General features: G+C 49.5%; 1 protein-coding gene across 1 annotated transcript; it reads right to left on the bottom strand.

Annotated features, from left to right (window-relative positions):
- Positions 1-1,901: 1,901 nt before the first annotated feature.
- On the bottom strand, positions 1,902-7,558 carry LOC140420179 (uncharacterized). Its single transcript, XM_072504204.1, has 2 exons — positions 7,247-7,558; positions 1,902-3,523 (listed from the first exon to the last, which is right to left on the bottom strand). Exon 2 carries the CDS (start codon positions 3,171-3,173, stop codon positions 2,139-2,141), a length of 1,035 nt encoding a protein of 344 aa, XP_072360305.1. The 5' UTR covers positions 3,174-3,523; positions 7,247-7,558; the 3' UTR covers positions 1,902-2,138.
- Between the last annotated feature and the right edge of the window lie 4,284 nt (positions 7,559-11,842).

Genomic DNA, 11,842 nt, shown 5'->3' with positions numbered 1-11,842 from the left:
TATTTTCTCTTCATCAGTGTTAATGTAATGTTCTTGGTCCTCTTTGCTGAATTCTAAAACAAGTTCCCAATCCTCAGGCTCACTTCTATTTGGGCCTCTTTATGAGTCTCGTCCATTGATCTACTAGAATCTTTAACATTTCTTGTTAGCCACGACAGCTTCACCATGTAAATAAAATGTGAGTGGTTGCCTGTCTATTGTCTATCGTCATACAAAGAACAACAAAGGACAGTACAGCACAGGAACAGGCCCTTCGGCCCACCAAGCCTGCTCGGATCATAATGTCTGTCTAAAATAAAACCTTCTGTGCTTCCAGGGTCTGTATCCGTCTATTCCCATCCTATTCATGTATTCGTCAAGATGTCTCTTAAACGTCACTATCGTACCTGCTTCCACCACCTCCTCCAGCAGCGAGTTCCAGGCACTCACCACCCTCTGTGTAAAAAAACTTCCCTCACACCTAAACCTCTGGCACCTGGTAATTGACTTTTCCAACCTGGGAAAAAGCTTCTGACTATCCACTCTGTCCATGCCACTTATAACTTTGTAAACCTTTATCAGGTCGTTCCTCAACCTCTGAAAACTACTCTACTGAAAACAATCCGAGTTTATCCAACCTCTCCTGACAGCTAATACCCTCCAGGCCAGGCAACATCCTGGTAAACCTCCTCTGTACTCTCTCCAAAGCCTCCATATCCTTTAGGTAATGTGGTGACCAGAATTGTGGGCAATATTCCACGTGTGGCCTAACTAAGGTTCTGTACAGCTGCAGCATGACTTGCCAATTTTCATACTCAATGCCCCGGCCAATGAAGACAAGCATGCCGTCTACCTTCTTAGCTCCTTATCCACCTGCTTTGCCACTTTCAGTGATATGTTTATTGTAATTTCCCAATCTACCAAAGACAACTTGCCCCTCATACCGTGACAGTTTCCTTCTGCGAGAAACACCCAGATAAATTAAACAAAAGAACCATGGGCGGGACTCTTCCCTACCCGGCGGGGCGGGGGGTCCCAGCGGGATGGAGTGGCGTGAACCACTCCGGCGTCGGGCCGCCCCAAAGGTGCTTCCTCCGCACCTTTAGGGGCCAGGCCCGCGCCAGAGTAGTTGCCGTCCCGCCGGCTGGCGTGGAAGGCCTTTGGCGTCACGCCAGCTGGGGCCGAAGGGACTCCGCCGGCCGGCGGAAGTCTGCGTATGCGCGGGAGCGGCAGCTGACGTCATCCCCGCGCATGCGTGGGGGGGGAGGGGGTTCACCTCCGTGTCGGCCATTGCGGAGGCTATGGCCGACGCGGAGGGGAAAGAGTGCCCCCACGGCACAGGCCCGCCCACAGATCGGTGGGCCCCGATCTCGGGCCAGGCCACCATGGGGGCGGCCACCGTGGGGGCAACCCCCGGGCCAGATCCCCCCACGCCTCCCCCCAGGACCCCGGAGCCCGCTCGCGCCGCCGGTAAGGGAGGTGGTTTAATTCACGCCGGCGGGACCAGCATTAGAGCAGCGGGACATCAGCCCATCGCGGGCCGGAGAATCGCCGGGAGGGGCCCGCCAACCGGCGCAGCACAATTCCCGCCCCCGCCGAATCTCCGGTACCGCGATTCTCCGACCCGGCGGGGGGGGTCGGAGAATCCCGCCCCATGTAACCACCATAGCTCATCTTAATGGCAACGTGGCAGCTTTGGGAACTAAATATCTTACAATGTGCAAACACCTTTTCATTCTGTGCTCCTCGTCAAACTTGGAACCAGGTAATCGCAACTAACCTCAAAAATGGTCAGCCCACCGGAGGCAGAGGTGTTAGACCGGCCAGTCCAGCAGAAAGAAACCCTCCAATCATCACCATTCACCAGATGTCAGAATGAACAGAATGCAGTCCTGGATGTCAGTGAGAGCAGAAACAATAACAACGGAGCCAACATCTGGAATTTATTGTGAACTTGTTGGGAGTCACAACAGGTGAGATGAATCACAAAACCCCTCCCCACATTGAGAGCAGATGAATGGTCTCTCCCCAGCATTAACTCGCTAGTGTCTCCGGAGTTGGGAGGGATCATCGAATGTCTCCCCTGCTCAGAGCAGTTTCCAGGTGTGAACTCGCGAGGGTTCCCGCAGGGTGTATGGATATCTGAATCCCTTCTCTCACTAAGAGCAGGTTAATGCCTTCTGCACTGTGTGAACTCGCTGGTGTCTCTGCAGGCTCGATGAAGTAGTGAATCCGTTCTCACACTGAGAGCAGGTGAACGGCCTCTCCCCGGTGTGAACTCGCTGGTGTGTCAGCAGCCTCGATGAAGTAGTGAATCCCTTCTCACACTGAGAGCAGGTGAACGGTCTCTCCCCAGTGTGAACTCGCTGGTGTTTCCGCAGGCTCGGTGAAGTAGTGAATCCTTTCTCACACTGAGAGCAGGTGAACGGCCTCTCCCCGGTGTGAACTCGCTGGTGTGTCAGCAGCCTCGATGAAGTAGTGAATCCCTTCTCACACTGAGAGCAGGTGAATGGCCTCGCCCCAGTGTGAATTCGCTGATGTATCAGCAGGCTCGATGAAGTAGTGAATCCCTTCTCACACTGAGAGCAGGTGAATGGCCTCTCCCCAGTGTGAACTCGCTGATGTATCCGCAGGCTCGATGAAGTAGTGAATCCCTTCTCACACTGAGAGCAGGTGAATGGCCTCTCCCCAGTGTGAACTCGCTGGTGTGTCCGCAGGCTGGATAACTCAGTGAATCTCCTCCCACACTGAGAGCAGGTGAACGGCCTCTCCCCAGTGTGAACTCGCTGATGTATCCACAGTTTTGATAACTCAGTGAATCCCTTCTCACACTGAGAGCAGGTGAACAGCCTCTCCGCAGTGTGAACTCGTTGGTGTCTCCAAAGGCTCGATAAAGTAGTGAATCCCTTCTCACACTGAGAGCAGGTGAACGGCCTCTCCCCAGTGTGAACTCGCTGGTGTGGCCGCAGGCAGGATAACCGAGTGAATCCCTTCCCACACTGAGAGCAGGTGAACGGCCTCTCCCCACTGTGAATGCGTCGATGTCTTCGCAGGTGGGATAATTGAGTGAATCCCTTCTCACACTGAGAGCAGGTGAATGGCTTCTCCCCAGTGTGAACGCGTCGATGAGATTCCAGTGCAGATGGAGTCCTGAATCCCTTCCCACAGTCCCCACATTTCCACGGTTTCTCCATGTTTTGGGTGTCCTCGTGTTTCTCCACGTTTGACTCTCAGTTGAAGCCTCGTCCACACAGTGTACGGTCTCTCCCCGCTGTGAATGGTGTGATGTTTTTTCAGGCTGTGTAACTGGTTAAAGCTCTTTCCACAGTCGGTGCTCTGGAACACTCTCACTCGGGTGTGTGTATCTCGGTGCTTTTCCAGTCACACTGATGGTTAAAATCTTTTGAAGCCGACAGAATAGACAAACATTTCTCCTTCTAGATTCTAAGTCTTGTGATATTCAGTTCCAAGGAATTGAGAGACTCAGTCAGATTGAGACGTGATATTTGTGATTGCTGTCTGTAATTCCTCCTCTTCTAATATCCTGTAAAAGCAATTTACAAAAGACATCACTGTCAGTACAGGATAGAAATTCAGAACAGACAATTCTTGTTCCTAGAGAACATTCTTTTCTCTCTCATTCCTCAAAAGCTGTAAATCTCCATCCCACACACTCTCCCTCCATTCTCACTCTGCTGTATCTAATATTCACCCTCCCAATCCTCCTGAAGGTGCTGATTCAGGCTGATTGACAGATCCATGCTCACTGCTTCCTGTCCTGGACACAGAGGCCATAACAAATACAAGCTGCAGTCGGCTATTCGGCCCATCAAACCTGCGCAACCATTCAATGAGCTCATTGGCCAATCTAATCAGCACCATTTTCCCACACTAATCCCCATATCCCTCGATATCTTCAATATCTAAAAACGTATCAATGTTGTTCCTGAAAATACTTGATGACTGAGGCAATGTAGCACAGTGGTTAGCACTGTTGCTTCACAGTGCCAAGGATCCGGGTTCGATTCCCGGCTTGGGTCACTGTCTGTGCGGAGTCTGCATGTTCTCCCTGTGTCAGCGTGGGTTTCCTCCGGGTGCTCCGGTTTACTCCCGCAAATCACGAAAGACGTGCTGTTTGGTAATTTGGACATTCTGAATTCTGCCCTCTGTGTACCCGAACAGGTGCCGGAGTGTGGCGACTAGGGGATTTTCACAGTAATGTCATTACAGTGTTAATGTAAGCCTACTTGTGACAATAAAGATTATTATTATTACTATCAGCCGTGTTACTGACCAGAGGCCGAGTGTGCTGACTCAATATCTGTGAGCTCATGAGGCCGAGCTTCAAAACACCATGAAGAGGCTCGATGATCCCGAGGAAAGAATCCTGAAAGTTGAGCAAGATGCCTCCTTGACGGAGGCAAGAATTCAATCCTTGGAAAACTGGCCAGTGGCAGTAGTCCCGGAACGTGGAGAACCCAGGGTCAGCGAAATAACATCCGAGTCGTCGGCCTGCCAGAAGGTGTGGAGGGTGAGGCTCACGTTAGGTTCTTCGAGGACCGGCTGCCACGTTTCTCAAGTTGGATGTGAAGCCTGGGCGATTCCAATGAGAATGGGCATCGGATCCTGTCTTTGAGGCTGAGGGATAGTTTTCATCCCAGGCCTGTAATCATTCACTTCCACAACTTGAAAGATAACCAGAAGGTCCTGGAGACGGGTAAGGTGAGGTGGGACCTGGCTCCATGAGGGAGTGAGGATTTCCTTCTTCCAGGACTTTTCGGCAGCCACACAAACGAAGAATCGAGGCTTCGATGAAGTTTGAAGGGAACTCAAGGCTGCGGGAGTGAATTATGTCGCTTTATCCTGTGACACTGAAAATTGTATCCGACAACTCCGTCAAGTCTTTCAATAATCCGACTACTGCCTTGGCCTTCATTAAATCCAGAATGGCAAGGATTTGGAGCGATGATTTGCAGCTCAGGCTAACTCAGGCTCTAATCTAAACTCTTTCCCTATCATGGTGTTGTTGTCTGAATTTGTTATCTTTTATCCTGTTGAAGGGAGTTGTTATTCTGTGAGCGCCGATTGAATGTCTTCTTCTCCTCGAGTGTTCCAGGGACTCGTATTATCTTATCTCAGTTATGGTAGATGTGCCGTGTGCTTATTATCCATCATCTTTCTTCTATTATCCGAGCGTTAATCATGGCAGAACCGAGTGGCGCCATTGCCAAAGGGTGGGTGGTGGTGGATGCAGGTTTTCATGGGTGGGTCTAAAATGCGGGAAGGACATTCGATCCCCATTTCCTTGTTGGCCCTTATTTTCTTCTCCTCAATTTGGAGAAGGTATCCTGAGGGTAACAACAGTTTGGCTGTGGGGTTAATCCTCAGGGTCCTCAGTCTTATTGAGGAATATCCCCTTGGATCTACTGTGGTGGTGATTCTTTTGTATTTTTGTATTTTGTTATTATGGGAGGGTTTATGTGTTGTTGACTTTATCCTACTCTGGTACAGACGGGGCTGTGAAAGGAGCAGTTTGGGGAGACTTTGGTGCCTGTGGTGTAAAGTGGGTTGGAGAGGGGGGTAATGGAGCACGCCCGATTGTGGCGTGAAAGTCTGTTCCTGTTCTCTCTGTTGCCAAACTAATGGCGGCAGTTAATCTGCAAATTTTCTCAGGGAATGTACGGGGCATCCATCACCCTATCAGAAGGAAGATGATTGCCTCCTTTCTTAAGGAGAAAGTCGACATAGCTTTATTCCACGAAACGCATCTAGATTAAACTCAATTGGGGTCGACACGGTGGCTACCACTGCTGCCTCACAGCTCCAAGGACCCAGGTTCAATTCCGGCCTCAGGTGACTGGCTGTGTGGAGTTTGCACATTCTCCCAGTGTCATTGTGGGTTTCCTCTAGGATCTCCGGTTTCCTCCCACAGTCCAAAAGATGTGCAGATTAGGTGGATTGGCCATGCTAAATTGCCCCTTTGTGTTGAAAAAGATTGGGTAGGAATACTAGGTGATTCGGATAGACTGGAGGCATGGGCTTAAGTAGAGTGCTCTTTCAAAGGCAGGTTCAGAATTGATGGGCCGAATGGCCTCCTTCTGCGCTGTAGGGATTCTGTGATGAGGAGTACTTTAAATTGAGGCGGAATTGGGTGAGGCAGGTTTTTTTTGGCCTCTTTTTTCATCAAGTAGCAGGGATGTGGCAATCTTTATTAATAAAAATATCCTTTTCAAAGTTGAAACCTGCACGGAGGATAAAGAACGTAGATATGTGACCATTAGAGGTTCGATGCATGGAGATGTTGTTTCAATAATGAATGTTTATGGACCCCAAATTGCTCCCGGAATTAATTACGAAGGCTTTTGTGAATTTTGCAGAGGTGGCTTCAACTCACATTTGGCGACTTCAACTGCCACTTAAATCCTCTGGTAGATAAGCTCCCAGTAACCAACCCCCCCACCCCTCCCCCTCCCCTCACTTCAAGCTAGGGTGTTGGCCTCAGCTTGTGAGGAGGTGGGTTATGTGGATGTTTGGAGGACTTTGCACCCGAGTGGTGGAGATTTAACCTTCTTTCCAGTCCCACAGCAATGCCGTACTAGAATCAATGACTTTTTTGTGCCGAGGACGATTCTACGGTGTTCTCCTGCACCACAGGGAATATTTTCATTTTCACATCCCCCCCCCCCCCCCCACCCCCACCCCCACCCCTCACTACCCCCACACCGCCCTCCACCCCCCACCCCACTGGAACTTTTACTCGAGAAAGTGGAGGTTTGGTGCCTTCCTGACAAGAGGTACTTCATTTACTACACATTTTAAGGAAGAGTTTGAGTTCTTCCTTTTCTTTAACTTGGCCCCTGGTATTTCCCCCTCCAGACGTGTGAAGTTCTTGAGCAAATACAAAGGCCAACTTTGGAGCGATTTTCTCTGTGTGGCTTGGTGGAAGGAAAAGGGCCATGAAGACGGAGGAAATAAACAAGAATTTCGGGAATTCTATGCAGGATTATACAAGTCTGAGCAGTCTGGTGATGTGTTGGCGGGTGTGGAGCATTATTTCTGTTCCTTGTGACCATCCTTTTAGCCAGACAAATAAATGTGTGAAGCTGAGGGAGCAAAAGATGTCAATGTCTTTGAGAGAGAGAGAGAGAGAGAGACCTGGGCCAAGCTTTCCAGAGTCTGCACCCTCCCTGGATTCACTTCCTTTCCCTTCAGTTGCTGCAAGTGACCAATTGAAGGTGAGAACGAGAAAAGAAAGTGTTTTACTCACAGATGTTGGAGACAGGAAGAACTTGTGAAGTTCAATCCAGCAGTTACACAAAGCCCGCGCTGATTAGCTGGAGGACAAGAGTCCTTCCGGTCCTCCAACTCTTTCTTTCCATTGGTCAATAGCTCAGGAAAAAGGTCAGGAGGCGGGCTATCCTTCGCACATGCGCAGTTCCCCCTCCCTTGGACATGCGCAGTCGTGGGCAGGAGGCGATCACCGATTGGCATCTTGCTCTGGCCGTCAGCCGGTTGCCTGGAAACCTTGTTTCGAGGAGGTTCTGTTGTCGGTTTTTTTCTCCCTTGTTCAGGGGGCGGGCGAAGCAACGGGTGGGGGCGGGGAGCGCCGGGCCTGCGCACTGGAACCCGATGACGATAACGTGGAATAGAGTAATTCCTATTGGTTGATTCAGGCAGGGCGCCATTGTGATGTCACAGCGGAAGTGAAGGAAAAACCTTTCTTGTCGCCAACATCTGTGAGTAAAACACTTTCTTTTCTCATTCTGACCTTCAATTGGTCACTTGCAGCAACTGAAGGGAAAGGAAGTGAATCCCGGGAGGGTGCAGACTCTGCAAAGCTTGGCCCAGGTCTCTCTCTCTCTCTTAAACACATTGACACCCTTTGCTCCCTCAGCTTGACACATTCATTTGTCTGGCTAAAAGGGTGATTTCTTTCCCAATGTTCACAATTAAAGGGCTGATTTCCCCTGGAGATGGCTGACATTTAAGAGACAGTAAATTAATATCAGACAGAGATATGTCTGGTACTTTTAAATGGTACAGATTAGATATATTATTTATGGTTCTGTAATAAAATACATTTATTGTTATTTCTGGTTGTGTTATATTGTACTGTCGCTATTTATATATTTCCAGTCATCTCTTCCCTCAGAGGGTTGTTAGTCTCTGGATTTCTCTTCCACAGGGACCAGTGGAGTCGGAGTCACTGAATATATTCAAGGATGAATTGGACAGATTTTTAATATATATATATTTTTTAAACCATTTTTTAAATAATGAATGCAACAGACGAACAGAAATATTGATGGAAAATGGGGATAGTGTAGCACAACTGATACTGCCGCATAAATACAAGCAACACATTGCAAAATTAATTTGTGCAGGATATTTTAGGGACCAGAGCTGCTATATGAAATGCCGGATTCATTGAACAACCAGTTAACAGGTTAACATAGTGAGTGGGGAAAGAGGGTAAGATTATATAAAAACAGAAGAATAACAATGCAGGGCGCATACCCCAAAATATTACAAAACAGACTAACAGCATAGTCAAATTAAAATAACATAGATGACACAGAATCTCGATAGTGCAGAAGGTTCTTCTTCAAGTCTGCACTGACCCTCAGAAAAAGCACTCCCTGAGGCATACACCCCACAATATTCCCATAATCCAGTGCATTGATCATCGTCAACCCACCTAACCTAACACCTTTAGACACTAAGGGGCAATTTAGCATGACCAAGCCACTTAACTGCACATCTTTGGACTGTGAGAGGAAACCAGAGCACCCATGCAGACATAGGAAGAATGTGCATCTCCACGCTGACAGCTACTCAAGGAATCAAACCTAGTGCTAACCACTGTGCCTCACTGTGCCCTACTCTGGGCTCAGTTGAATTGAAAGCCCTGGAGGAGCAAGCCAGTCAAATTGGAGCACATGTATTTGAGATAGGGGTCTCATAATTTAACAGATGCATCAGACTTAGAATGAAGTACAGACATTAAAAATTGCAATGGGATACATTCCGTAATCAGTCTATGCCAGTTTTGGATAGAGGGATAACTGGCTGGTCTGCTTCCATATCGAGCCTGATGAATCTTGGGTCTATCCTAACCAAATTCCGGATGAACCTAAGATGAGAGGCCAATTGATAAAGCCTGATATTTGGGAGACACAAACCTCCCTTAGCTCCTGGTGATTGGAGCTTAACAAACTTGAGGTGAAGTTTATTTTTGTTCCAGATAAATGTACTAATCATTTCATTAATTTCCTTAATGACTCTGGTCGACAGCAGTATAGGCCACTTCTGCAGAGGGTAAAACAGTCTGGACAACACATTCATTTTAATGAAGGCGATCTTCCCTCACCATGAAATCGGAAGAGCCGACCACTGGGCAAGGTCCCACCTAATAGTCACTATCAGCTGTGGAAAATTAGTCCCTTATAGCTGTCTGAAAGAGGGGGACATCGACATTCCCAGACATTTAAATCCCAAGGGGGGCATCTGAAAGGGAACTTAGCAAGAGGAGGAGGCTTACCCTTCAACACCCCCCTCCTCCCACCAGCATGGCCTCTGACTCAGTAAAATTCATCTTCTCACCAGAGAAGTCACTACATCTATCCACAATCGGGTACAGCTGTTTAAGATGAACATTTTGCTGTGGTTTTTATTTTTATCTCCGTGCCTAATGGTCTTTTTGCTGAAATTGTTCTTTATGGGGGTGGATTGGTTGGTTTAATCGTTTGTATGGGCAGATAAGTTGGCAAGGATTAGGAAGACGGTGAATCAGAGAGGGCAACAATCAGGGGGCTTGGCCCTGCTGAACCTGTTATACTATTATTGGGCGGCGATCGCAGAGTAGGCGTGGGGTAGGGGCAGGGAGATGGAGCCTCTGTCGGCTTACATTAAAGGGTAGGTGGGGTTAATAGGTTACAGGGATAGGGTGGAGACATGGGGTGCTCTTTCAAAGAGCTGGTGCAGACTCGATGGGCCGAATGGCCTCCTTCTGCACTGTAGGGATTCTATGTTCTATCATTTCAAGGAGCTGGTTATCGTCAACTGCTAGCGGGGAGGGAAGGGAGTGAGGTGGAGAGGTTGGTTCGGGAGTTGGGGTGGGTTTAGGGGTTTTGTGTTGGTTTTACTTTGTAATGTTATGTGTTGTAAATGTTAAAATCTGAATGAAAATACTTTTTAAAAATCTATCCACTACTCCAGGACTGAAACACTGGGGTTCAACACAAACTGCAGCCCGTCCTCTGCACACACAGTGATTTGTGCTGCCTCACCCCACCCTCCAGGCCCGATATCAGAGGATCCGATCTAATAGCCTCTGGCAAGGGCTCAGTGACCAACGCAAACAGCAAGGGGGACAGAGGGCAGCCCTGTCTAGTTCCTCTCTGAAGCTGAAACTTCGACACCCTTAAACCATTGGTGAACACCGCTGCTACCAGTCTGTGATATAACAATTGAATCCACTCAATATAATCCTCACCCAACCCGAAGACTCACAGCGGATACACCAGATAATTCCACTCAACTCGAGCAAAAGCTTTCTCTGCATCGAAGGAGATCACCAGCCCATCCAATGCATATTTCTGAAAAGTCTGAATCACATTCAGCAACCTTCCAACATTGTTACTGGAAAATCTTCCCCGTATAAACCCAGTCTGGTCCTCCCGCACGATTGTTGGAAAGATGTCCTCCAGCCTTATCGCCAAAACATAAGATCGCAGTTTCAAGTCAACATTCAAAAGAGAGGGAACTTGTGACGGGGATGTGCTGAGTAGTCACACATCAGGTGGCTCTTCTCCATACAACAGAAAAATAGGCAGTGTCGGCCGAATTTAGCTGCAAAGCCAGACTTCAACATCCCCTCACCCTCAACAATAGTGCGGACAACAAAATGCCAGGAAGCAACATCTCGAAAGGCTGCAGGGTCACAGAAACTGCAGCAAGGGAGAGGAGCGGCGAGCAAGCGGGTCGGCGGCCCCACGAGGCGAGCGGGAGACCGGCGACCCATAAAACAAGCCCCCCTCCCCCCGACCAGGCGTTGGATGGAGGATGTTCCTAACCAATGAACTAAACGCAATGAAGGATGACATTGAGGCTGAGTTAAGGGTGACGGTCAAGCTGGCGGAGGTGCTAGCCGCCATGCAGAAGATGCTCAATGGCATGTGGAGGAAACTGGAAGCCCAGGGGAGCACAGTTCGAGAGCTGGAAAAGATCGAGGACCAGTAGAATGGGTCAAGGAGATAGAACATTCAGATAGTGGGTCTGCCAGAGGGGATCGAGGGCAGGGACCCAATCGACTACGTGGCCCAAACGCTGGGTAACCTGATTGGGAGGGACAGCTTCCCCAAACCGCCAGAGATCGACAGGGCTCACGGGTCGCTCCGACTGCGTCACCTCGCAATGAACAGGAGAGCCAGCTCATAGGAGGGAGGAGGCGAGGGCAGCAGAGCGCAGGAGAGGGTGAGGAGGAGACAGCAGGGGCACAAGCAGAGCGGGTGTAGGAGGGGGTCAGATCGATCCTGGGTGGGGGGCCACACACCAGCGGGAAAGCTAGTGCCGGGAAGTACGGGAGAGAGCGGGACTGCGGCACATCTCCCACTGGGAAGAGAGCATCTGGGAGGGGGGGGGCAGATAGAGGAGGGGGATACGGTGGGGTGGGGGGAATAGAAAAGGGGGGATACAGTGGGTTGGGGGGAATAGAAAAGGGGGGATACAGTGGGGTGGGGAGGGAGATAGAAGAGGGGGGTTATGGTGGGGTGGGGGGGAGAATAGAAGAGGGGGGATACAGTGGGGTGGGGGGGCAGATAGGGGGGATACGGTGGGGTGGGGGGGAGAATAGAAAAGGGGG

The sequence above is a fragment of the Scyliorhinus torazame genome, chromosome 5 (assembly GCF_047496885.1).
Source record: "Scyliorhinus torazame isolate Kashiwa2021f chromosome 5, sScyTor2.1, whole genome shotgun sequence".
NCBI lineage: Eukaryota > Metazoa > Chordata > Chondrichthyes > Carcharhiniformes > Scyliorhinidae > Scyliorhinus > Scyliorhinus torazame.
This window is presented reverse-complemented; position numbering and strand designations above follow the sequence as displayed.

Coding starts and splice junctions, on each gene's coding strand:
- LOC140420179 (XM_072504204.1), bottom strand. CDS start 3,173: ATGGAGAAACCGTGGAAATGTGGGGACTGTGGGAAGGGATTCAGGACT.